Source organism: Ixodes scapularis, unplaced genomic scaffold, assembly GCF_016920785.2.
Source record: "Ixodes scapularis isolate PalLabHiFi unplaced genomic scaffold, ASM1692078v2 PGA_scaffold7__128_contigs__length_106722199, whole genome shotgun sequence".
In the NCBI taxonomy this organism is placed as follows: Eukaryota; Metazoa; Arthropoda; class Arachnida; order Ixodida; family Ixodidae; genus Ixodes; species Ixodes scapularis.
This window is the reverse complement of record NW_024609882.1, coordinates 67,054,146-67,081,996: the sequence shown is the minus strand read 5'-3', so window position 1 is coordinate 67,081,996 and position 27,851 is coordinate 67,054,146. Positions and strand designations below refer to the sequence as shown.

Below are 27,851 nucleotides of genomic sequence, written 5' to 3'. Positions count from 1 at the left end.
GTTAGCGGGGAAAATTTTCCACTAGATTTGGCGGGGCATATTTTCGGCTAAATCTAGTTAGAAAAATTTTCCTCTAGATTTAGCGGGGACAATTTCCCGCTAAATATAGCGGGGAAAATTTTCGGTTAGATTTAGAGGGGAACATCTTCCGCTTGTGGGCAACCTGGCGATTCCAAGCGGTTGGCCCAGGCTGCCCCTCCGACAATCATTAGTGGTCATCTTGACCACGAGGGGGCCAAGGGCAACTGGCCACGCGAGCGGCGCTCCGCCGCTGATAAAAGGCCGTCGCAGCGGATGCGCGGGGGCTGTTGGGATCGCGGCGCAGGCGATAGCGGTCATTAAATGTTTACGTGTTGTTGAACCGGTGTGCTGTGTCATTCTCCGAGACGGGTAGCAGCAAGGGAAATCCCACACTGGCGCCCAGACGTGATCCCACACTGGCGCCCAGACGTGATATGCTGCTCGTCTGGGAGGATGACAGCAAACTGGGTTCGTTCTTACATTTTACATAGTCAATTTTGCGTTCCTGAGTTTGCCCAAAGTTGAGGGGGCGTTTCTTCGCAAGCCCACGTTCATCGACCTGCGCAAGTCTCCACTACAACACGATGCCGTCTACAGAGGACGCCGACAGAAACGTGAGTGAGGACGACCTTTTGACGCTCGGTGCACTCGCGGATAACGCCACCAGTGACATAAAACCAGACGCTAAGCCTGCAGTCTCAGTCCCGTTAGACGCATCATTAGAGGGTGGTCTAGCAGAACTAAGAGTGGCCATGACCATGCTTCTTAACATACAACGAGAGCAGATGATGCGCTCAAGACCCACTCCTGCTGGAAGTACGCCCCCCAGGGACTTCCTAAGGCTCTCGCTTAGCGTTCCGGTTTTTTCGGGGTACGCAGATAGAAAGTCAGTTGCGATGTTCGTCTCGGAACTGCGGGACTACCAAGCTGCGTCGGGAATTGACGACGAATCCATCCTCACCCGCCTTTTGCCGGTTGCACTGACAGACAGTGCAGCACTGTGGAGGCAAAGACAAACTAAATTCACAAGTATGTCAGATTTTGAGGCACGATTTAGGACTGAGTTCCTGCCTCCGGATTACAGCGTGCGGATTAAGGACGAGCTCCGCGCGCGCACACAGCACCCGGAAGAGTCACTTATTGAGTTTGTAAGGGCTCTCCAGGGCCTGTACGATATCGCCGACGCCGCGGCACCGGACGCGGAGAAAGTGCAACGCGCCATCCGCCAAAGCCACCCGCGTTTCCATCCCCATCTCAGGGGACGTACCTTTACGAATTTAGACGAGATGGCACGGGGGGCGATCACCATCCAGGCCGACATCCTCGCGGAACTAAGATACCGACCCCCTCCACCGCAGAACATGACTCTGGAACCATCATTTGCGTGGTCTGGAAACGCACGTGCACATAGAGTCGAGAGAGAACAAGACGATTCCAATCAGGCGCCCGTCCCCCGAACCCCAGATTCTTGTGCATACGAATCACGAACCCTAGATCCTCGTGCATACGAATCACGGAGGTGCAGCGGTTACGAAGGCACGCAATCACAACGCTACAGCCCCTCCATTGGTCAAGATGAGTTCTTGTCCTCTGGACCGGTAACGCGGAGCTTGGGAGAGGCAAAAGAGAGCGGGACACCGCACGAAGCCGATGGGCGGGTCACGCCCCGTTGTTTTCGATGCGACCAGCCAGGACACATGCACCGGGACTGCAGCGAACGGCAGCGGCCGCCTCAGACACAGGGAAACGGCTACGGCCGGCGGTGGTAAGAAATTTCTACTCTCCGCCGGCCGCGTCAAAAACACAATCCACGAGATCGAGTCGCCGCAGCCGCCTCCGGGCCTCCCGGAGGCTCACACGGGCTCCGGGGACTGACGCTTTTCTATCGACCCTCGGTGGCCCTCCATCACTTTTTCTTCCTCATAACACTCCTCGTTGTGAGACTCCCGGCGTGTCCGATTTTCCACCGACACCCGGGCGCCCAGCTCACACCGTTCGCGGTCTTGAGACTCCCGGCGTGCCTGCTGTTGCAGTGACACCCGGGCGGCCAGCTCACAACACTCCCCGTCATGAGACTCCCGGCGTGTCGGCTTTCACACCGACAACCGGGCGCCCAGCTCACACCGTTCGCGGTGTTGAGACTCCCGGCGTGTCTGCTCTCGCATCGACAACCGGGCGGCCAGCTCATAACACTTTCACTCTTCGTCGTGAGACTCCCGGCGTGTCGGCTTTCACACCAACACCCGGGCGCCCAGCTCACACCGTTCGCGGTCTTGAGACTCCCGGCGTGCCTGCAGTTGCAGTGACACCCGGGCGGCCAGCTCACAACACTCTCCGTCATGAGACTCCCGGCGTGTCGGCTTTCACACCGACACCCGGGCGCCCAGCTCACACCGTTCGCGGTCTTGAGACTCCCGGCGTGTCTCCTTTTGCACAGACACCCGGGCGGCTAGCTCATAACACTCTTCGTCGTGAGACTCCCGGCGTGTCGGCTTTCACACCGACACCCGGGCGCCCAGCTCACGCCGTTCGCGGTCTTGAGACTCCCGGCGTGCCTGCTGTTGCAGTGACACCCGGGCGGCCAGCTAACAACATTCTCGGTCATGAGACTCCCGGCGCGTCTGCCTTTGCACTGATCCCCGGGCGAACAGCCTCCACTGTTCCCGGTCCTACGCTACCCGAAGCAACTGCATTTGAGTTGGACCCTAATGCGATTCCCTTTCAGCCAAAGGCCGGCCCGATCCCCAGCGTCAGAGCCGCTTTGAAGTTCTCAACACCAAGGATGGTCGCTCTGGATGGCCGGCCGCTAATGGACTCGCACCAGTCGACGGGGGTAGGAACAACCTCACTAAACGAGGAACCGACAGTGCTCATCCCAGCTGTGAGTAAAATCGAATCTACACCCAAGTCTCTCGAACCTCGTATGACTGTGAATGTACTAGGTATACCAGTAGCCGCTCTTTTAGATACTGGAGCAAACATATCGCTTATTGGGGATGCTGTATTTGCAGAATGTAACAAGAGAAAGATACATCTGCGGTCAGCAAACGTGAAATTGCAAGTAGCATCGGGGTCCGTACTGCCTGCTGCCGGCGCAGTCAGGTTACGAATTTCCTTTCATGGTAGAAAACGAAGACAACGGTTCGTATACCTCCCAGAACTGCCGGTGCCCATGATCCTGGGTAGAGATTTTATTGCAGCGGAGCGGGTTTTGCTCGACTTTGCCCAGGCTGGATATTGGTTGGGTGGCGAAATGAAATTAACGCCGTTTACCAGACGGCAAGATTGTATTCGCGGCCAAGCGTTCCCGTTAAACTTTGCCGGGCAGATGCCTTTACTTCCAGACAGCGTGCTCAAAGCCGTGCAAAAGTGTTCCGGTGAAGACAAACAGAAGCAGCTCCAGCAACTGCTGGAACCCTTCTCGCCGATGTTCACGGAAAGACCTGGGAAAATCGATCTCCTACAGCACCGCATCGAAACCAAGGATGCACCTCCCCGGAGGTGCAACCCGAGACCCATAAGTGCTCACAAGCGCGAACTTCTTGATGCGGCGCTGTTGGAAATGATCAACACAGGCGCAGTACGTCAGTCAAAAAGCCCGTGGGCTTCCCCGGTAGTCCTTGCTCCAAAAAAGGACGGCACAGCAAGGCTTTGTGTTGATTACAGGCGCCTAAATGAAGTGTCAGTCAGAGACAGTTACCCGTTTCCTAGTATTTCCTCAGTAATGTATGCCCTTGGAAACGCGACTGTTTTCACAACCCTCGATTGCAGCCGCGGATTTCTTCAAATCGAAGTTCATCCGGCTGATGTAAAGAAGACCGCATTCATTTTCCATAGGGGGTTGTTCGAATTCACTCGCCTTCCCTTTGGTTTGTCCAACTCTCCCGCCAGCTTTCAACGCCTAATGGACGTTGTCCTCGGTGACGCGAAGTACGAGTTTGCGATGGCGTACATGGATGACGTAGTGGTCTTTTCACGAACATTCGAGGAGCATCTCGTGCACCTTCAGATCATACTCGAACGAATGCGTCAAGCCGGCCTTACGATTCATCCAGATAAAGTCCAGTTGGCATCGCCTGTATTCAACCTTCTCGGATTTGTTGTGGATAACGGAACGCTGCGGCCGAATGAAGATAAGCTGCGCGCAATAACGGAGTACCCACCCTCTTATGACGTCAAAAGCCTACAGAGATACCTCGGGATGATTGCGTTTTATAGAGATTTTATTCCGCAATGCGCTGAGATAACTGAACCTCTTAACCGATTGCTCCGCAAAAAAACGAAATGGTGCTGGGGGCAAGAGCAGCAAACCGCATTCGCGTGTCTTTCAAGGGCTGTGACTGAAAACGCGTGTTTAAACCTGCCCGACTTGAATCGTCCGTTCGTCTTGCAGACCGACGCAAGCGATTACGGATTAGGAGCAGTCCTTCTGCAGGAACATGACAGCGTTCTTCGTCCCGTAGCTTTCGCCAGTCATACGTGAACCGGAGCGGAGCGAAACTACTCAACAACCGAAAAAGAGTGCCAGGCAATTATTTTTGCGCTTAAGAAGTTTGACATGTACCTTGACGGCGCTTCGTTTAGCATTCAAACTGACCCCATGGCTCTCTCGTGGCTCAAAGGGCTTCAAAACCCTGCAGGACGACTCGCTCGATGGGCCCTTTCGCTTCAGCGCTACAAATACACAATCGAGTACAAGCGTGGAGTGGCTAACCACGTTGCAGATGCGTTGTCCTGTGCTCCACTTCTCGGGCAGGAAATGCAGGTGGATCCCGACTTGGTGGCACTGGCCAATGCGGCGCCCATCACACCAGAGTCGCGGTGGGGAACCCTGGTGAGCAGAGAGGAGCTCCGAGCGGCCCAGCTGTCCGATGGACTTTGTCAGAAGGTGATGCACCAGCTGGCAGAAGAAAACTCAGCCGGCGCTGGGAATCCCAGAGACTTGGACTCATACCTGCTCAGCAGCGACGGCATCCTGCTGCGATACATCCCCCAGGCGGACGATGGGTTCAGCGGCCCGCCATTCCGGTCTGTAATACCACGTAAACTGCGTAAGTCATTTATAAGATATATGCATGATCCCGCCTTGGCAGGCCACAGCAGTGGGAGCAAAACTTACGAAAAGTTGTCCCAAATTGCAACGTGGCCAGGTATGAGGCAGGATGTGATGAGGTACGCTCGTAGCTGCCCGGTTTGTCAGAAGGCAAAACCCCGAGGTGGGCAACCACCAGGTTTAATGCAGTCGGTCGAAAGCAAGTACCCCTGGGAGTGTGTTGCCTGCGACGTTGTCGGTCCCTTTCCCCGTAGTCCACGCGGCAATCAGTATTTGCTAGTAGTGACCGACCATTTCACAAAATGGGTCGAAATGTTTCCTTTGCGCAAACTAGACTCTAAGAAAATCTGGGACTGTCTTCTCGAGACGTTTGCGCGCTTTGGCTTTGCCGCAACGCTTATTACAGACAACGCTTCTTATTTTGTTAGCAAGGTGTTCGTGGATGCGTGTAAGGCGCTAGGCATACGGCACAAACGGACTTCGCCATACCATCCACAGGCGAATATCACGGAAAGAGTGAACTGTAACCTGAAGCAGATGCTTGTATCGCATACAGAACGACACAAAGACTGGGACGCGAAATTAGCAGAAATGGCATTCGCTACCCGCACAACAATCAACCGGTCCACGGGTTTTACTCCGGCCCAACTTAACTTTGGAAAAGAGCTGGTGTTTCCCCTGGGAAACGGCCTCCTTTGCACAGATCCTGCAAGCATGCAGCGCACAACCACGCAGTTCGCAGAAGATCTCCGGAAGCGTTTCACGGAGAACCTGCGTGAAGCTCGAGAGAGCCTCGACGTCTCGAGACTGCAGCAGGCGAACCAGTACAACAAGGGGAGGCGAAATCTGCAGTTCAAGGTAGGAGATCTGGTACTGAGGCGAACTCATCCGCTGAGTGATGCTGCTAGGGGCTTCACGGCCTCTTTAGCAAAGAGGTGGGATGGCCCCTACCGTGTTAGTAGCAAGCTCTCCAACCTGTCTTATGAGCTGGTGCATTGTGAATCTGGTGAAGTGTGCGGGTCTATTCATGTCGCCGACCTAAAAGCTTTCTATGAACCCGAGGAGGTAGATGTGTCGCAGGTTCCAGATGACGACTATCCGGACCACCTCTCGGAAGATTCCACACCGTCTCTACCGCGGTACAACTTGAGACGGCGGTGAAGACGACCGGGAGTAGCACGAGTTCTAAGTGTATTATCTTCATGCCCTCTTCGGTGTTTTGGGGGGGAGAAGAGAAATGGTCCGCGCTCGCGCATGCACAGTGGGACAGGCATCTTTCGTGTGCGCGGCTACTTTTTCCTACCGCGCCATGGCCTCATGTTGTTTTTAATTTCTAGTTCCTCGTGCCAGACAGCGGCGACACGGCTCCCATCATCAGACCACCCCCCATGGCTGCATCGGTACTGTCCGGAAGTACTGACGTCGGACCCGTGCTCGCTCATCTGAGAAGACCCTTGCTGACCCAGAAGGAAGGCCCCCCCCGAAGACCATCAAAGACCTCCTCTGTTTTCGTTTTTGGAAAGGGGGAGATGTGTGGGCAACCTGGCGATTCCAAGCGGTTGGCCCAGGCTGCCCCTCCGACAATCATAAGTGGTCATCTTGACCACGAGGGGGCCAAGGGCAACTGGCCACGCGAGCGGCGCTCCGCCGCTGATAAAAGGCCGTCGCAGCGGATGCGCGGGGGCTGTTGGGATCGCGGCGCAGGCGATAGCGGTCATTAAATGTTTACGTGTTGTTGAACCGGTGTGCTGTGTCATTCTCCGAGACGGGTAGCAGCAAGGGAAATCCCACACGCTATATTTAGCGTGAAAAATATTTCGCTAGATTTGGCGGGGAAAATTTTCTGCTAGATTTAGCGGGGGAATTTTTGTGCTAAATCTAGTGGAGGAATTCGCCCATCATGCACCACGTGGTTACGCCGACGCTGCTCAAGCCGAAAATGGGTGCCTAAAAGCTGTGCTCTAAAAAGAGAAACCAACACACAATTAAGCCTCGTCAATAGTAGGACTAGTAACTCAAAGTAATCACATTAGTGATCAAATTAGCAATTGCCCGCCCAAAATTCTAATTGTATAAAGAATTGTTCTAAGTTAATAATGTTTAAGCGAAACACGACCAGTGAGCACAATAAGTGCATATATATATTGTGGATTAAATAGACTGATCCCGGGATTAAATAGTGTGGCGCTTGGATTAAATTGAATGGAGCTTGGATTAAATTGTGTGACCCCGGGATTAAATTGGTCGTCGCTTGGATTAAAATGAGCGGGAAAACCTGTAAAACGGAAGCGAATATGGAACATCTGTGGCCGTAGCAAACATTACGTGATAGTGTAATTGCACTTGGATTCTTCCAATGTCACCCGCCGTGTATTCATGTGCCATCTCCATGCTAGCCTTGCAGGCTCTCACTATCACTATTTCTTGGCTGTACGCAGGTGCGGAAGTCTGTGCTCTGCCAGGCGGGGGCACCAGTGGGTTTGAACGACACCGTGTTCTACCGATGGAGAGATCTCCTCTGCAATTCCTCGAACAGAAACATCGCAGTATGTATTAGGCACGCACAAGCGCGTTTAGAGCAAGGACATATATAACGTGGAGTGTTTCTGTTACTGTCACTTCTGGCGAGGTTATCGGCCTGCCAAAGGGCTGTCCACACTTGTGGAAAATAATAGCCACTTGTGGCCATTTTCATCCATAGACACTAAAATAGCGCAGAATTGTCAATGATATTCCCTAATAGCCATTGCTAGCCATCTGAAGCTAATTTGGTCATATATAGATGCTAATAGCTAACAATAGCGACTTAAAGCCGTTCCAGTTAGTAAACACAAAAATTGTGCATAACTGTCAACACTAGTCACTAATAGCCATTTGTAGCCATTTCTAGCCAATCCAATAAACATAAAAGATTATAGCCAGTAATAGCCATGTGTAGCCATTTTCATCCATAAGCACTGAAATGGCGCAGAATTGTCAATTATACTCTCTAATAGCCATTTCTAACCATTTGAAGCAATTCTGGTCATAAATAGATGCTAATAGCCAACAATAGCCAATTAAAGCCATTCCAGTTAGTAAATAAAAAGTCGCTGATAACTATCAACCGTAGTCACTAATAGCCATTTGTAGCCATTTTAAGGAAATTTATTTAAATTGGATGCATACAGTCAATATTAGCCGCTTGAAGCCATACTCATTTTTAAGTAGCGAAATAGCACAAAATTGCCAGTTATCTCATCAATAGTCACCAGTAGCCAGTTAAAGTCAGTCTAGTCAAAAATGAATACTAATAACCAACAACAGTCACTTGAGGCAATTCCATTTCGTAAAAATAAAAATAGCTAAATCATATTTATCAGTACTTAGCCCCTAATAGCCATTTGCAGCCATTCGAAGCCGATGTAATAAAAAAATAAGTGCTTATAGCCAATATTACAATATTAGCCACTTGAAGCTATTTTCATTCAAAACATTCAAATAGCAGATAATTGTTATTATACTGACTAATAGCCATATTAGTAACCATTTAAAGCCAATCTGGTCAGAAATAGATTCTAACAGCCATCAACAGCCACCTGAAGCCGTTCTAGTTCGTAAACAGAAATAGCCCAGTTTTCAATACTAAATAATAATAGCCATCTGTAGCCCATATCAAGCAAATATATAAAGAAGAAGCTGATAGTCAATAATAGCCAGATGAAGCCATACTCATTCACCAGCACCAAAATATATAATTGTCAATTATCCCATCAATAGCCATTGGCAGTCAGTTAAGGTAAATCTGGTCAAAGAAGATGCTATTAGCAAATAAAAGCTACTTGAAGCCGTTCATACGTGTAACAAACAAAAAAAAATCAGATAATTGTCAACAATAATCACTTTTAGTCAGTTAGAGCCTTTTCAAGTCAATCCCATCAAACATTTATGCGTATTACCAATTATGGTCACTCGGAGTCAATGACATCTAATATGGCATGTCTCGGTAGAAATAAAACAACGAAGTCAACAAGATCAGAAAAGGTAATTAATTTTTTAGATTGTACAAAATCGCTATGCAAATCCTAACAGATCTATACAGCACGCACTACATTTTGACATAAAAAGACCAAGACGTCCAATATCACGAGCTTATGCTTCGCATGCTCCATAAACAAAAAAATATATATTTAATAGATTATCAATTTCTCTCCCGAGTCCGAGGTACTTGCTCCATTTCCGGTGAAAATAGTTCGGTGTCCACTCCCTGACGCCAGGATCGCTTTCTGCTTCCGTTTCCTATTTTACTCGAAGGTAAACGTTCGGCAGCCCTCTGCCTGGTTAGGAGTAGACATGAAGCAAAAAATAGGGACTCTAACCAAAAATTTAATAAACATTTACCCGACGTTTCGGGACCAGTTCGGTCCCTTGCTCACGGGTGAGTGACGAAAAGAAAAGACCACGTGTCGTCTAAGTGCACATACGGATGTAGGGGGCTTTGCTCACCTCGCGCAGTCCCGAGACGTAGCTGCTGGGCAGGGAGCCCGAAGAACGATTCACGTTCCCCTTTGTGCGCTGGATAAACCAGGACTCAACGAAGAGCCGCTTTCGCCGATTCTTCTCCAAGGCCAGCACGGTGCTTCCCTCGAAGTCGACAGTGTGGCCGGCTGCCTCTGCGTGCTCCCCGAGGGCGCTCGCCTCCACATCCTTCTTCTGGACATCATATCTGTGTCGCGTAAGCCTCTTTGCGAAGTTTTTACTTTCGCCAACGTATGAAGCCGGGCAATCCTTGCATGGTATGCGGTAGACCAAGCCTTGGGCCCTTTCTTTGGGGGGCCGATCCTTTGGGAGGGGGAGGCGATGACCGATTGTCGACACGGGCTTATGAGTCACCGATTTCTCGAGTATCCGAAGAATAAACCGTTTAGGGTAGCCGTTCTTGCGGAGATCCGATGTGACGACCTTGATTTCCTCCTGGAGGCTTTTCTTTGTGGAGCAGGTGGCGAAGGCGCGCCTGAAGAGTGCAGAGGCCACCGACGCTTTATGACATCGGGGGTGGTGGGAATCAAACCCCAAGTATCTGCCAGTATGAGTTGGCTTCCTGTAAACAGAGAAGCTTGGCCCACTGCCATTCCTGGTTACCAGTACATCCAAAAAGGGAAGGGAACCTTTGTCTTCGCGTTCAACCGTGAATTGTAGCGACTCATCCACCGAGTTCAGGTGCTTTAGAAGACGATCCGCCTCGCTGGTTTTAACGACGCAGAAACAGTCGTCCACGTAACGCAGGAACGTTCTGGGTTTAGGCTCGAAAGTGTCGAGAGCCTGGCGTTCGATGGCCTCCATTGTGAGGTTTGCCATTGTCACAGATATGGCTGCCCCCATGGCTGTGCCGCTGGTTTGCTTGTAGTACTTCCCGTTGAATGAGACGTATGTGCCGTTCAGGCAGAACTCTAGTAGTCGGCAGATCTCGTCAACCGAAAGGCACGTTCTCTCCGGGAGTTTTTCGTCTGCCGAGAGAGCACTTCTTGCAACAGATACCGCCAATGGCACCGGGATGCTGGTGAATAAAGACACCACGTCAAAAGAGACGAGGCTCTCGTCGACACGTAGCTCTAAATCGGAAACAAGCTCTATGAAGTTACCAGAGTTTTGCACGTACGTTGGAGTCTTTCCGGTGAGGGGTGAGAGAAGCCTGTGGAGGTAGTTGGAGAGGGCGCGCAAAGGTGACGTTGTGAAGTCCACAATAGGTCGAAGTGGTACACCGGCTTTGTGTATCTTGGGGAGGCCGTACAACGCCGGGATAGATCCGTTCCTGCAGATCAGCCTCATGTAAAGGCTGCGGAAGTCAGGATATTCCACAGGCTTCTCTCACCCCTCACCGGAAAGACTCCAACCTACGTGCAAAACTCTGGTAACTTCATAGAGCTTGTTTCCGATTTAGAGCTACGTGACGACGAGAGCCTCGTCTCTTTTGACGTGGTGTCTTTATTCACTAGCATCCCGGTGCCATTGGCGGTATCTGTTGCAAGAAGTGCTCTCTCGGCAGACGAAAAACTCCCGGAGACAACGTGCCTTTCGGTTGACGAGATCTGCCGACTACTAGAGCTCTGCCTGAACAGCACATACTTCTCATTCAACGGGAAGTACTACAAGCAAACCAGCGGCACAGCCATGGGGGCAGCCATATCTGTGACAATGGCAAACCTCACAATGGAGGCCATCGAACGCCAGGCTCTCGACACTTTCGAGCCTAAACCCAGAACGTTCCTGCGTTACGTGGACGACTGTTTCTGCGTCGTTAAAACCAGCGAGGCGGATCGTCTTCTAAAGCACCTGAATTCGGTGGATGAGTCGCTACAATTCACGGTTGAACGCGAAGACAAAGGTTCCCTTCCCTTTTTGGATGTACTGGTAACCAGGAATGGCAGTGGGCCAAGCTTCTCTGTTTACAGGAAGCCAACTCATACTGGCAGATACTTGGGGTTTGATTCCCACCACCCCCGATGTCATAAAGCGTCGGTGGCCTCTGCACTCTTCAGGCGCGCCTTCGCCACCTGCTCCACAAAGAAAAGCCTCCAGGAGGAAATCAAGGTCGTCACATCGGATCTCCGCAAGAACGGCTACCCTAAACGGTTTATTCTTCGGATACTTGAGAAATCGGTGACTCATAAGCCCGTGTCGACAATCGGTCATCGCCTCCCCCTCCCAAAGGATCGGCCCCCCAAAGAAAGGGCCCAAGGCTTGGTCTACCGCATACCATGCAAGGATTGCCCGGCTTCATACGTTGGCGAAAGTAAAAACTTCGCAGAGAGGCTTACGCGACACAGATATGATGTCCAGAAGAAGGATGTGGAGGCGAGCGCCCTCGCGGAGCACGCAGAAGCAGCCGGTCACACTGTCGACTTCGAGGGAAGCACCGTGCTGGCCTTGGAGAAGAATTGGCGAAAGCGGCTCTTCGTTGAGTCCTGGTTTATCCAGCGCACAAAGGGGAACGTGAATCGTTCTTCGGGCTCCCTGCCCAGCAGCTACGTCTCGGGACTGCGCGACGTGAGCAAAGCCCCCTACATCCGTATGTGCACTTAGACGACACGTGTTCTTTTCTTTTCGTCACTCACCCGTGAGCAAGGGACCGAACTGGTCCCGAAACGTCGGGTAAATGTTTATTAAATTTTTGGTTAGAGTCCCTATTTTTCGCTCCCTATTTTACTCCGAAGGTTTCTGTGTATACCCTTGCCACACGGGCAACTCGAATGCCATTTACAACGAATGACATTTGTGTGATCGGCGAATCAGCTCGCAATCTGTCGCGCGTGGAATGCGCTACGCCCAGATTGTCGCGCGCTGGATGGCCGTCCGCTCAAATGTCATTCGTTGTAAATGGCATTTGAGTTGCCCGTGTGTCCGGCCGACTGCGATTGAGTCAACTGTCGTTGTAACTAGGGTAAAGGCCATACCCTTTTTTTCTCTGAGAGTGAAAACGAGCATTTTGATGTAACACTAAAAAAACAAAGAACCCGAAGGAAAAATCCATCAATATAACCCTGTTTGGCAGTCAATGTTTTCTAGTGGACCGCTGACTGTGCCTGGCTGTACGTCAAACATGTCTGATCGGCCAACAAGTTACTCTGACCGACAGTCAAACTCCAGTCAGACTCCACTTGTCGGCTTTCTGATGGTTTCCTGGTGGCAGTCGGCCGCCGCGAAATGCCATCAAGATGTCTTGGTGGCGATTCTGATTGTACATCGATTGGCTCTGACTGTACGTCAAAAAGCTTTGACGTGCAGACAGACGTTCGGTCAAAGGACGTAAAGTTCGTTCGGATACCACTATTTCGTCAAATCTATGAATACAAAAAATAATCTATGCACAAGAAAATGATTTCGGGACGGGAGCCCATAAAACCGCTGATGTTCGAAATATGACACGCAGCCGACCGACAACCTTGATCAGAAGCCCGCGAACACGCCAGTTCGCTGACTTCGCCACTTCGCTTCGCCCATAGAGGCTTCGCCGAGCTTCCATGAACGATCGCTCTCGACCCGTTTTGTTTGCCCTCTGCTCCAACCTGTCGATCCTGCCCGGACTCTACAATGTCTTATGTTTTAGTAGAATTTCTACTCGACAAGACCCAGCCTGTTGTGAGTTCCGACGATGTAAGGGACTTTAGCGGTGTAGTTGAAGACGACAAGGTGTACCAGGTCTACTGGGCCGGAGACGCGCGAACAAAAGGATCGTTCTACGGCGTGAAAGTACTCTACAGGGTAGGTGAGTAGAACTGAAGTACGGCGAGTGATGTACGAGTGCTTTGCATAACATGCGGAAGTCTTAACTGCATTTGCAACCGAAGCATATCGTGTAAAACGAGTGGTGAAATCGAGTTTCCTAAGCAGTGGCGTAGCATAGATTCTTCTTCCGGCACTCGAAGTGAGCGGACGACGAATCATGAGCTCCTCCGGAGCGGCGATAGCGGCCCAGCCGGGCCGCGGTGATAGGCATGACGCTGACACATCGGACTACCAGATAATCCTGCCTCCACTGCCGACTGGCTCTGCGGTGTTGAACACCGTTTTTCTGCATGCCGACGTCCGTGGGCGCCCGTACCGCGTCGAGGACTTCCGTGACACCCTGGCCCAACTGGTATTGCTCCCCGAGGTTCTCGCCTTGGGGGCGTACCAAATGAACCACGTCTGGGCCGTGCCTTTCAAGTCATCGGAGGGGAAGCTAGAGCTCTCGCGCGGGCGACCTGGTCGTGAAGGGGAAGCGCTGCCTAGTCATCGATCCAGGCAACCGAGACGTCCGGCTCAAGCTGCACTGGCTGCTTTTCCACGTCCCCGACGACAAGGTGAGGGTCGCCCTTTCACCTTATGGCAAGGTCATCGAGGTCGGGACTGAGAAGTGGAGGGTGCAGGGCGTGACGGGCTGCGGGTCGATGACGCGTACTGCGGTCATTCGGCTCAAGCCCGGAATCAGCCTAGATGACCTGCCGCATCAGCTGAAGATCGCCGGAGGGTTGGCGCTAGTTGTGGCTCCGGGCAGGGCACCACTCTGCTTGCGTTGCCAGCGGACCGGTCACATCCGCCGTGAGTGCCGGGTGCCAAAGCGTGAAAGCTGCAAGCGGTTCGGTCATGACGCAGATCACTGCGCGAGGACGTACGCAACGGCCACAGGCCCCGGTGGGAGCGAAGCTAACGCCGAGCTCGTCATGGAAGAGGCAGATGCGGAGGCGGCGAACGAGGGGGTGGCTACCGCCAGCGAGACATCGGATGGCATATCAAAGAGTGACGCTGTCCGACCCGCGTCAGAGCGTCCACAGACGTCGACGGGCACACCGCCGTTCAAAGTGACCGCAACGACGCCTAAGGAGGCTACTTCGAGCAAGGACGAGGTGACAGTGCCGCCAAGCAAGACGACGCCAACGAAGGAAGCCGAGGCGCAGCAAACCAACGAGGTCCACATGGCTGACGCCGGCGCGCTGGCCGTAAAGCGGCCACTACAGCAGGACCCAGATTCGTCCAAGGGCAGCAGTGTCTCGAGCTTCTCGGAGCCGCCAGCGAAGACGGTGCCGCAGAGGCGAAAACCGACGCTAAAGCCATCACCAAGCCCTGCGCCCGATCCCAGAGGTCCAGACAAGCCGACCGGCTGACGCGGCACTGAGTCATATGGTGAGGGTCTCTAGAGTATGCGAGTCCATGAGCCGCGAGGATGCCTAACCTTGTCGATAAGCTGAAGCAGGGCCGTACCCAGAAAAAAAATTCGGAGGGGGGGACGACGGCGGCCATTTTGAAAGTGTCTGTTGTCTTATTTTCGCCTATGAATCATGTGCATCGGTGGCATATAATGGAGAGTTACAGCAAACCGGAGAGCCGGTCCCGGTTTGGTACCCGGTAGCCGACTGGCGCCACCGCGCGTGCGCAGAGGTGGAGATTAAAATCGGCTGGCTGCCTGTGCACCGACCAGGGCCGTACCCAGAAAAAAATTTCGGGGGGGGTCAGAACCCCCTATCCCCCCCCCCCCCCCCTGGTTACGGCCCTGAGCTGAAGGTAGCAACGCTCAACATCCGAGGCTTTGCCTCGCGACGTAAACAATACCAGGTGAAAAGGCTCCTAATCGACAATGGCATTGACGTCTTCGCGATTCAGGAGACCAAGGTAGAAGGCGAGGAAGAGACCGCACTCCTGCTGGCGCCGTTTTTGCACAGTTTTGAAGTTTGTGTGTCGCAAGCAAGCGGCTTATCTGGAGGTTGTATGTTGTTTTTAAGGAAATCTTTAAATGCACTTGTTAAATCTGTAGTAGTTGACAGCGATGGTCGGTTTGTTATCTGTGATTGCAGTATTAACAATGTTGAGTATAGAATAATAAATCTGTACGCGCCGAATGAAACAAATGCAAGGAAAAAGTTTTTTGAGCGCATTTATTCATTTTTAGACTGTCAACGAAAACTTGTTATGTTGGGGGACTTCAACTGCGTTTGCGACGCGAGGGATCGTTCTAGTAGAACACGACACTCAGATAGTAGTACAAGAATTTTAAACGAAATGACAACGGAATTTACCTTACAAGATGTTGCAAATTATCAAAGAAGTTACGCAAATTTATGGTTCACCCATTTTCAGTCCACGAGTCATGCTCGCATTGACAGAGTATATGTATCAATTGACCTTTAACTGGGTTTGATGATTATAATGTGTTGCCAGTTTATTTTTCTGACCATGTACTGGTGTCTTTTGTTGTGGGAGGGAAAAAGATGAAATCTAGTTTCTGTTGGGATCTGTGGAAACTTAACAACAACCTCCTCGAAGATGAATTGTTTAATGAGATGGTGGATAACTTAATCAGCAGGATGCTGAATGTAAGTGTCAGCGCGAGCGAGCGATGGGAGTGGTTTAAACGCGAGGTGAAATTATGTGCTATGGAACGTTCCGCCACGCTTGCCTATTGGAAGAGGGCCGAGGAAAGGCTACTAAAGGAAGACCTCCGTAGACTATGTCACCTCGAGAGCGAAAATCCGGGAGGGTTTGAGGTCCAGCTTAAGCAAGTCAAGGACAATAATGCGCAATTAGAAACAGAAAAATATAAAGGGGCTCTGATACGTGCTCGCGCTGAGAAATACATTCTTGGTGAACAACCAACCAAACGGGCATTAAGCGCCGAGGCGAAATATATGAAAAAGAAACAAATTGTAGAAATAGAACACGGTGGATTGCTCATCAGTTGTCCCGATGTCATAGAAAAGGCATTTACTGAGTATTATCGCAACCTCTTCGCGCACAAAAGGCACGGGAGTGACTCGCAGCTCGCCGATTATCTTGCGGTGATGCCGCGGCTAAGCGACGAGATAAAGGAGCGACTGGAAGAGCCAATAAGCGTGGCCGAGATCGAGAAAGCGATTGACGAACTGCCGGCAAAGAAATCTCCGGGTCCTGACGGTTTGACTGCAGCTTTTTATAAGAAATATAAACATGTTGCCACCAAGCACCTTCACGCAGTAATAACCGAGGCATACGAGACGAAGCAATTACCACCGTCATTTATGAACACGCATACGGTACTTATTCCCAAGGAGGATGACGAATACAAGCTAAAAAATATAAAGAATTACAGGCCTATAGCACTTGGCAATGTCGACTATAAAATATTAATGAAAGTATTAGCCCGCCGATTGCAAAACGTCATAAGTGAAATCGTAGGGGACCATCAGACATGTGGAATTAAAGGGAGGTCCATTTTAACAAATGTTCACGTCGCGAGGAGTATATTAGAGCTTTGCGATGAAGATCTAGATCAGGTTGCCATGCTCCAGATTGATCTGGAGAAGGCATTTGACCGTGTGAAGCATCAGGTACTTTACAAAATATTAGAGTATGTACGTGTAGGCGAACTCCTAATTAGCTTTGTTCAAATGGCATACACGGGGTGCACTACACAGCTTATAATCAACGGTAAGCCAACCACCCGTATTGGGGTTAACTCATCAGTTAAGCAAGGATGCCCTTTATCTCCATTGTTATTTAGTATTTATTTGGAGCCGTTTTGTAGAAAAGTAATAAAAAATAGTAAGATTATTGGTTTTTCCCTTCATAATATTGAGGTCAAACTTTTGTCGTACGCAGATGATGTTGCTCTATTTTGTAAAGATAAGAGTAGTATTGCGGAAGCTGCGCGGGAGGTGAAATCGTTCTGTGAACTGACCGGAGCGGCAGTTAACTGGCAGAAGTGTTGTGGCCTCTGGCACGGTACATGGGCCACGAAACCCGACGTTTTTCAGGACATAAATTTTATGACCACCCCGCCTAAATATCTGGGTGTTCCACTACAACATTACAAAAGGTCTAACGCTTATTGGTCGACGGTAGTTAAGGAAACGCACGAGAAGGCTGGTAAATGGGGAGGGTGGGAGATGTCTATCTTTACGCGCGCCACTGTTTGTAATATTTTTTTAGTAGCTAAATTTTGGTACGTTCTTCAAGTTTTGGCATGCGCTCGAGTAAACATGCAAAAACTACATCGTATCTTTGCTGTGTTCATCTGGCGGTCCGGGTGGGAAAGAATATGTCGCGATAATCTGTTTCGTCGCGTGAGTAAAGGAGGGCTTTCATTATCACATGTGTTCATCAAGCAAATAGTTTCGCGTTTTATGTTTCTTAGGGACCAAAGTAATCCTTTTCTTCGCACTATCATTCAGACAAGACTGCCGGAGGAAATTCCTTCTTTGGTCGTTTCCACGTATTGTCGCCAGCAGCGTAGAATTGATAGTTTTCTGAGCGAAGTGGTAGACGCGTACCGTTTTTTGTGTGTCCGTTTTTCCATGGAATATTTGTCTACTGTCACGCGCAAGCGTTTATCGCGTGACATTATTGAAATTGTTTTTCCCGAACCAGTGTATCGTTCTATGTTCCATGCAGGCCCCGGACATGATGTTTTGTGCAGGGTTAAAAAGATGGTCGTCCAACCTTCCATAAAAACATTTTTCTTTCAGCTACACACAAACGCGCTTCCAGTGAAAACTTGGCTCGAACAGAAAAATATTTTTGTACCATGGGGTGTTCACTGCTTCCTGTGCAAAAAGCCTGAAACTGTGGAACATGTATTCTTGGACTGCTGGGATGCCTTTCTTTTTTGGGATGTTCTCCAGCGAACTCTTAAAAAAGACTTGGCCCTATCGCCACACGGCATAAAGTTCCTTCCTGTTGCAAAACATGATGCTATCCCTGTAGATTTGGTCATGCTCTTGAGCCTGCATGCAATATGGCAGAGCAGAATGGCTGTGCGGCACGCTGATGTTAACGCGCGCCCTGTACGGTCGTATTTTATAGAAAGTGTCCACAGACTGAAATTGGTGTACGCCACAATGATCTGCCCTCCTGATTGGGTGTCCATTCTTGATGTTCTGGAGAATCTGAAGGAATTTTAAACTTTCATGCTCGCGCACCCCACGTCATGCATGTGATTTTAACATTGTGATTACTTTTGTAATCTCTTGTCCAAACAGACAATAAAAAAAAATAAATGGCGTAGCATAGGGGTTAAGATGTCCGATTTGTGCGCAAGTGGTCGCGGGTTCGATCCGCGGTAGTCCTGCTTTTTTTTTTATTTTTTTCTCTCGAACATTTTGTTTTATCGAGGCATTTGGCGATATTTATGAGTGCGTATTGCTTTACTCTGATATAAATGCTGCCTTTGTTGATGAAAATCCCTTGGCAGTAGCAGTCAGACGTCATCTGATGGACCATCAGATGACGTTTGATGGTCCATCACGTTCCATCAAGGCTGCTGACTGGCAGTCAGTGTCCCAAATTACGTATCTTGATGGAATTTTCAATAGGGAAAATGCATAATATAAATTTATTTGTCCATTATTTCTGCTTGAACAGCTTTCGAGCCGATTAGGATTTATGTCTTAAACTTTATCTCTTTTATATAACGTACTGAAGCTTAGTAACCGTGACGAATTAAGTACAAAAGCACGCTCGAAAAACGGTTGGCCGATTAAGCACGCGGTTCGCCAAAATAATCTAATATTCGTTATGGTATTCTTTTTAATACACCGCAGCCGGCGCTACAATCCTGTGGAGCCAATCAAGCAGTCCCCAAAAGTGCTTCGCCACGGCACTCATCACGTTAGTGCGTTTTCTATCACCGGTTAAACTAATCACGTACACACACAGAAAACGAAGTGATGGATTGCGGCGCTTTTACTCTCCCGAGCCATAGTGCGAATAGTTCTTCAAATCGAATAGCGCAGCGTCATCCCTAGCTTCTGCACTGTTGAAAGAACCGGTCGGCTTGGCATTTCCTTACACTGTCAAGGCTATCAATGACGCAGCGGTATTCGATTCGAACCACTATTCGCACAACCCGATTCGGTGATAGAAAACGCACAGAGGCGATGATTGGCATGACGGTGCGATTTTTCGACTACTTGATTGGCGGGCGGCATCTGACCAACGCGTTGGATGTGGTTTCAAGTGAAAGACAAACAAAACTAGCTTCACTTCACGTTCAGTCTTATCAATCGCTTGAGCTGAATAAATCATAAAGAGCACATTTACGACTCGTACACGTGAAGACAATATGTGCGTGTAGCGGACTCATTCGTACGAAACACAAACTGGAAGGTAGGACGCCATCTATAAAATCAGTAATCTAAAGAACAGTTGACGGCCTTGGTCACAGAAAGGGGACAGCCGTAGGCCTCCCTGAAGTCTCGTAGGCTGGCGAGCACGTCGTTGGTGGACGTCATTCCCCTCCACTCGCCGCAGTTTTTCGCGGCGAATTTCATGTAGAATATTTGCGCCCTGGACAGTCGGTTGTGGCCCCAGACGTACTGAGGAAGGTGCCACGGTTTACCGAGTGCTCTCACAGACGCGACTGCAGACTTGAAGGATAAGCGCGCCAGGGTATGAAGTTTACGACCTTGCTTGATGCCCGCGGAAGAGCATGCAATGTGATCTTGTATTCTGGTGTTGCTTTCTTCAGTAAAGTTATCGAAGTCAAACACGAGGCTCCACATTTCGAAGGCCATCTCCACGCCAACTACAGCCGCGTTAATGGAAGGGTCCACGTTTTCGCCAAACCTAAACAAGGGATAGTCTAAGGGGGACACCAGGATAACGTCGTTCTGAAGACGACTAATGCCAGTCTCCAATGCCGCATGAGTGAATTTATACGGGTCTACCAGAAACGACTCGAGTCGCCTGTGTACGGCAACTGCGTAGAGTTGCCATCTGAGAGCATTCGAATAATGGTTAGGTACGGCTTCTGGGATTGGGAAATCATCGGATATGAGCAGCTTAGCTGGAATCAGGCGTACCTCAGACAGAAGACGCTCAGCTTTAGATACGTCTTTTGGATGCAGGAGCTCCAGTACGTCACTGGTGACGGCACTTTTCGTGGCGGAGAATATGTCGCGCACAACGCGGTCCCTGTTTGCATGGTTTAGTTGTTCGTCAACGATAATTCTCCAAAGAGGTGTCAGTACATCGGTCAATCTTTTGCAGTGGAAAAATACGGTTTCCGTGTTCGGTTCATGAGGATCGCGGAGCAAGATGCTGACACTGCTCATGACTGAAAGGAGAGCAAGTTGAACTTCTCGACGTTCAGATTCGGAAGTCAAACTGGACAAAATCTCTCTGATGTGGTCGATGTCCTTGACACAGAACAGTTTTGGCGCCGTTCCTGCGTAAAACGGAGCTGCCATATCAATCAAGTGTTTCTGAGATATGCCTGGAACGAGAGTGTCAAGTAGGTGTGCACTGTCGTTGCACGAAAAACTCCCTCGTATTTTTTGTTTCCCTGAGAAGTGCAGTCTCGATAAGTCTTCGTTCGAGACGTTAGCTTGCAATAATTCGTTGTACGCAATGAGCACTTCCCGTCGCACGTGCTCATGTGAACTTCCTGCAAAGCTTGAGGGCGAATTAGGTTGTATACTAAAAGCGTAGCCTTCTTCACCAAGTGAGAATACTTTCAAATCGACGGGGGTGTCAAGGTCGTGTAGCATGGAGAGCTGGATCCAGACCCGAAGGACGTCGGCTGGGCTCATACTCTTTGAAACCCCTGTATTTTCTAGAATCGCGGTCATGGCTTTCTTGGGTAGATCGATGTTTTTATATAAGGTAGTCAAGCAGCTTCTATAAAATGTCGCAATAAATTTTCCGGCAGGACTTTGAAATAGACCCTCAGTAGCGGAAATTTTAAGCACCTCTAAAGACTCGTTGTCGACTTTCGTTTTGCTGAGGGCATCTATGTTATGACAAACGTACTTGCTGTAAATTCTGCAAGGGTCCAGGGAGAAGTTGGCGGCCTTGATGAGCTGTGATGCCACGTCGGGGCAGCAGTAGCCAGTGTCCTTTCTAGTAGGAACCTTCCGTACGCCGGTCATTACTCCTTGAACTACCAAGGCGAAAGCAAGGATGACGAATGTCACTACCACGCCAAACATCACAGAGACAATAATAGTTCGGTAGCTCTTGTTCGTCCCAGAGGCGGTTGGCATTTCGTTGCCAGTCGGTGGGCTCATGGTTCCAGGGGTGGTTCGCATATCGTTACTGGTCGGTGGAATGACGGCTCCAGCGGTGGTTGGTATTTTGTCACCGGTCGGTAGGCTCATGGTTTCAAGGGTGGTTCGCATATCGTTGCTATTCGGTGGGCTCATGGTTCCAGAGGTGGTTGGCTTTTTGTTATTGGTCGGTGGGCTTACGTAAACCGGAATGACCTGTGAACCAGGAAGAAAACGGATGAGATGAAAATGACCGTGAAAATAGAACGACACCTTCGGCTTGGGCACGTGACGCACGTTAAGCGCGTTCAGAATGGCCCCTGGTGGATTTCTGCCCAGACGCCAATGTGAATGCATGACCTCCGAGATTTTTTGCGCGCTGGCTGTGCTCCAGAGATTTTTCGCGAGCAGAATGCGCAAAAAATCTTGGGAGCCATGGTAAATGCACGGCCACGAACTCCCGTAATCCTGACCTGCCCACAGAAGAATGTCTGTGGTGTGGCCGCAGCGTTTCGTCACGCTATGACTTCGTGGCGCTGCATCAAGGTTTTTTATTTTTATCTCCTAGCGTATCCGCATATTAGTACAGTTTTAGTGGACCGTACGCTATAGCCTTGCGTACGCAAGGAGATTGCGGGTCGTGAGTGCGCATGCGCAGAACGCAATAGAAGGGCTAGCGTATTGCGTACGCACGCAACGCTGGGGATTTTGCGTTGCTGGCTAGCGGGCCTTGCGGGACGCTCTCGGGAGATCTCGGACCCAACGAGAGCGCCAATTTTAAGATGGCGGTTGCCTCGACTGGCACAGCAAGGGCGATGTGGTGTTTTCGAAGTTCTGTGTTACGTGAAATTGCGTGGTGTTCAGCTCGGAGATTCTTTCTGGGACCTACCGCGGTCGAATCAGATCGCCCTGCAGCTGAAGGAGTGCACAGAGGAAATGTTCGCCGCTCGCAATGTGCGTCGACGCTGCGATCTGCTCAACGCTAAGCCTATTCCCAGAGTTTATCGCCGACGGACGAATGACTCTAAAAGAAATCGCCGAAGTTCTCGCTATGCACTGGGCATCAGGGTCATGAATTTCATTCCGCGATAGCATTGATAAAAGGTGCCGTTTCCACGGGACGACTGACGGAGGCTCCGTGATCTAATTTGGCTACGCACTCGTACTCGTAGCCTCTGCACTCCGCAGAAAAGCGCGCTTCTCGAGGCAGCTGTGGCTTGGTTTAATCTGAAATAAAATGACTGGACACTTTTTCTTTTTCAATATTTCTTTCCAGGAGCATGGTTGCGCAATAAGCACGCGGAATTCTACGGCTCTAGCAAATTTAACCAAGATCACGCGCGGTTTTCACTCGAAAACGTAACGCACAACTAAATTCGGTCCGAGCAGGTCCTTTTTAGCGTACGCTATACTATTGCTTATTGCGTACGCAAGAGCCAGCAACGCTATACTAAAACTGTCTAGTGTTGTACGGAACGGCGTTCCTGGAACGCGTTCCTTTTAGGAGGAACGAAGCAATGCCATCGTTCCATTTTGCATCGGTGAAACTCAAACGGAAACTCGTTACATTTTTACGGTAACGGAAAAAGGAACGGTGTTCCTTTATTTTCGTCCAATGGGGTAATTTTTATTTTATTTCTAAAAGGGAAATTCCAAAATAGTACAAAAACAACATTTCTACGAAAAGCAGGATATAATTAACTTTTTTTTAAACTTAACTTAGGGTTTATTTTGCGGGGTTTTCGCTTAGGAACAGTCGGGTGCAGGAGAGCTAGTGGACATTTCTTCTTTTTTCAGTACCCGATACTGCGGTTCAAAAAGCAAAACATATAATCGAAGGAAAAGTCACAGAAATAGCGACGTCTCAAACTCAGCTAGTTTCGTTGCTTCCACGAATCGTCATACACCCAGAAATCTAAGGCCGACTCCAGCCATAACTAAACTTCCACAAAAAGAAAAATTATAATAATACAGTTACACCAAAAGAACACATTTTCAGACATCGAATGTACCCTTATACCCCGAACATTGGTCACTTAAAAGATACTCAAAAATTAACCTTTATTCCCTCTCCTCTTCTTCCCTGCCTTCGAACTGAACAACGAATCCAACCTTTACGAAGAAGGACTGGTAGTTTTTGAAAACTGACTTTCCAAAAGCCCTACCCTTTCCTCCACTTGCTGGTCTTGCGGACAGCAACATCGAGAAGCAACTGTGTTAAGTTCGAACAAGGGACTTTGTTAGATTGAAACGTGTGAGGTTGTAAAACGCTCAGTCAACGTGGGATAACAGTGCATTTGGCTCCTCTGAATCACCCACCACAAACATGAATATGGTTAAACGCTGAGATTTGAAATGTGAATATATCAAGAAATGTAGCCTTGCTTCCGCTTGTTTTCTTCTCCTAGTGTCCTTCCACACGGCGTCAAAAAGTCATATGTTGCCATTTGATAAAATAGATAGCTAAATTTATTTTATCTAACTAAATATGGTAATTAGGACAATACAAAAAGTAACGTATATGTAACGATACGTTCCATTTTTGTTTTACTATAACAGGAACGACTTTTTTCGCAAATGGAACTTGTAACGGGAGCGCATTCCAAAAATCAGAAGAAACGAGGAACGAGCTTTCGTTCCTTTTTTTTGAGGAACGTTTACAACACTGCCGCATATTAATCGAAGGCGCGACACACAAAAGGACTAACGCTCGCGCTGTAAAGCCCGTGTGTTTGTTATTTTGTGTGTCGGTGTGTGTGTGATTGATCTTGCGTTGTTAACCTTAGAAAATGAATCACCAACTCGCCGAAGTTTCCATTTCATCAGGCTATTTATGGCTTATCCGAGAACGCACCTTACTTCAGTAAAGACCTTCAATATGTTAGCATCTTATTTCGACGATGGTACAACAGCAGTCGGGGCTAAAAAACACCCTTGCGCTTCCGTGCCTCAGAAACCTGCTCTTTCGATTAAAGCAAACATCAGAGCGATGCACCCTACGTGCTATTCAACGTTGTGCTACTGCTACTGCTACTGCGGCCCGCTGGCGCCACCCTATTTGTAAGTGTTCCCGAGAAACAGATATGAACAGCCGCGCGCCTTGCGGACCGTGCTCTAGACAGGCTGTGAACCGCGTTTGGGTCGCAGAAAAACCTTTACTGAGCGCCCCCAATGGCAAAGCGACGCACTTCATCAGTGACAGCGTCTTACATAGGAAGCCATTCTGTGGGCAGGTAAGGATTACAGTAGGTCGTGTGCACGGTAGCTCAGAGCAACGCTACAAGATCACTTTTTTTTTTTTTTTAGTTGTCAAACTCCGTCGTGGCGTGTATAACCTTTCAGTGGCGTGCCGCGAGGGGCTCGCGCGACGGAGTTTGCCCGGCTTGTTCCTGCCCGCCTGATCGTCCAGCCCGACTCGCCGCCGCCCGCTGTTTGTAGATTTCGGTCAGATGTGACCAAGTTTTCGCCCCTTCTCATCGAGAACTTCTGGAATGTGCCGATGTGCCATGTCAGTGATGTCATAAGTAAATACCGCGTTTCTTTGTGCCAGGATGTAAAAACGGTTACGATCCCGCGGGTCTCCTTCTGCGGTCAGAAAGAGGCATTTCTTTAGACCACCGAACGACCCTGAAGGCCTTCTGAAGTGGCAGCAAGCTATTCCAAAGAGGACAAGGAGCTTTCAAGCTTTTGTTCGGTTTGTGATCTGCATTTCCGTGAGGATTACATCACGAAGAACTTCGTGCACAGCAATCGTGGTGACGTGGTCGTGATCTCACGCGACAAGTGGGCCCTGGAAGACGACGCCGCGCCTCGTTTGTTTCCAAATGTTATGAAGTACTTACCAAAACCGACGAGGAAACGTAAGTCACCTAGTGAGCAACCGCCCCCACAATCAAAGCGCCGGAAGGGACAAGGCAAAGGTAACCAAGCAGGCACAGACCCCAACCTCGACGATTTTGACGAAAGAAGCTGTTCCGCGGACGGCCGCGTGTTACGCGAGGGCGCCCCACTGCTATACGGCGAGCTTTTTCTCATGGCTCAAGCAGGTCAACGGATTCAAGTTTGGTCCACGGAAGTTATGGATGCCACACTCGTCCTGTACAGACTCGAAATGAGAAATGCTGTCCCTCGAGTCAAGAAGGCTGTGACAGTCTCAAGCAGCCTTAGTTTGTCTGTCGGTGCTAGGGGTCGGGCTGTGCCATCAAGCGTGTACGTCAGGGACCTGGCTGTAAAGTTAAAGCAGACTTGTGCCTATCTCAAATACTCTACTCAAGATACTGTATTTTAAATACTTTTTGAAGTATCTTGGTATCTTGCAAATACTTTTGATCGAGAGTATTTGATAGTCTATTTTAATTACATTTTTGAGTATCTGTACTCATTATCTCAAATACATTTTTGACATTCCACCATTTTCCGAGTTTCTCGCATTAAAGTGGCGTGGGCGTGGCACGAGCAAACGTGAACATTCTTTCGAGCAACCAAATCCTGTTTCTAGCTTCGATTATCTACGGTGACTTAGATTAGGCTCGTGAACACATAGCTTTTTTGCCGATTGTGTCATACTTCATCCCAAAGTTCGTACAATGGAGGTTCTCCTCTCGCCTTCCCAAAGGCGCTTTTTGTTTCCTAGACTTTCCCCCCATAATATCCTCGAACAAAAGGGGTGGTTTTACGGAAGTAAAGATTGCCACGCTGAGGCGCAACGCAGACTGGGAAACTACGTACGACAGCAATGCAGACTTGAGTGTCAAGTAAATAACAAATAAAAGAAAATGAGAAGTGGACACACACAAAAAATACAGCTTTGTTTTGCTTTTTGTATATTTGAGCCCGCTACGGCAAAACGTCGGGGTTTTCTTTTGTTTCTTTTCTTTTTGTTGTCTCTCTGTCACTTATTTTCTCACGAGTACCGTCTGTAAACGAACATTGATAAGCAGCGAACAGGACAGAAAACTAACTACAAGCTGGGTGACCTCTCAAAATGCCAACAAAGCGTCCCCCAACGTTGAGTGCCCTTCTGACGCAACCTTCTTGAAGAAGGTGCGACCACTGTCGTGGCTATTATGTGGGTTCTCTTTGTTATCCATTCACTCATATCTGTATTCCAAGTTCGTTTAAAGTGAATTCCCCATATAGGGAATACGGATTGTAGTTAAACGATGCGTCTAAGGTGCGCCGCAGGACGTGATATTCAGCGATGTCACTATTGGCGAGGCCGTTTGTTGCCCCCTCACCTTGGTGTTTACCCAACACAAGGCCTGTGCACATGCCCATAGGCTTTATGGGAATGTTCCCGTCATCTTCTTTAATAGAGCGCGGGGCACAGTCTAATGTAAAATACGAACAATTAACAAGGTGACGTTAAGTGCCGGATCTCTCCCAAAAGCAGTCATCAGAGGATACGACCTTGGGGTTTTTTGTACTGAGTTGGGCACCGGAGAACACAAACTCCAGCCGAACGCTGACGCTGCGTTCGGTTATGTTAGCCGAGCGCTGAGTCATCGTATTCGTTGTCCCCATGTGTGTAGTTCTAAAAATAACCGCTTGGGGCGCCACGGTCTGATATCCTCCCCAATAGCTAAAACGACCTCTTTCTTGTTGTCCCAGAAATGTTTTGTAGCATGAATCAGTGATATTGCCACGCACGTTGCCGAGCGAGCGCGTGGCCGAAACAAGCCATAAAGAAAAAAAAGAAAAAAGCGAGCGCGTGGCCGAATGATTACCGCGCTTGGCTCTTGCGCGGAGTTCGATTCTAGGTTCGATTCTAGGGAGCCGACTCCTCTTTTATTTATTATTCCAATTTGACATTCTCTTAAGTTTGAGAACCTTGTCGTCTGATCGAGTTACAAATGTTCTACGCGCCGAACATTCTACGCCGAATGTTCCAAAAACCCACGCTTGTACAAAAGGTGCTCCGAGTTGCGGTTTGGAGTCAGTCTCGCCCCAGCCCTCAATAGACCTATTGCTGTATTACCCAAGCATCAAAGAGAATGCAGGGATTGGTGTTCCACGCGCCGCACGTGCTGGCCTCAGCAGTAGTAACTTTTCTAAAGCAAATACCTAAAAAGAATGGCACCTTGCACGCGCGTTCGTCAACGCTTTATTTTGGTTATTTACTTCAAATCTTTTATACGGGGAAGGCGTGCCCGCGTGACGCGTGGAACACCAATCCCTGCATTCTCCTTGATGCTTGGGTAACATAGCAAATGGTCTATCCTGCTGTTTCGCCAACATCGACGCCTGCGACGCTAGGCTTTCTCTATTTTGTTTTGGGCACAAGTTCGCCCTATTAAACGTTT

At 49.4% G+C, this 27,851-nt stretch overlaps 1 protein-coding gene across 1 annotated transcript in view; it reads left to right on the top strand.

Annotated features, from left to right (window-relative positions):
• The window catches only part of LOC121046946 (acid-sensing ion channel 4-A-like), an 80,098-nt gene that overhangs the window by 7,025 nt on the left and 45,222 nt on the right, over window positions 1–27,851 (top strand). Inside the window, exon 3 of the mRNA XM_042286259.1 lies at window positions 7,513–7,620. Within this exon, the coding sequence (XP_042142193.1) occupies window positions 7,513–7,620 (108 nt within the window). The remainder of the gene's footprint in view (window positions 1–7,512; window positions 7,621–27,851) is intronic.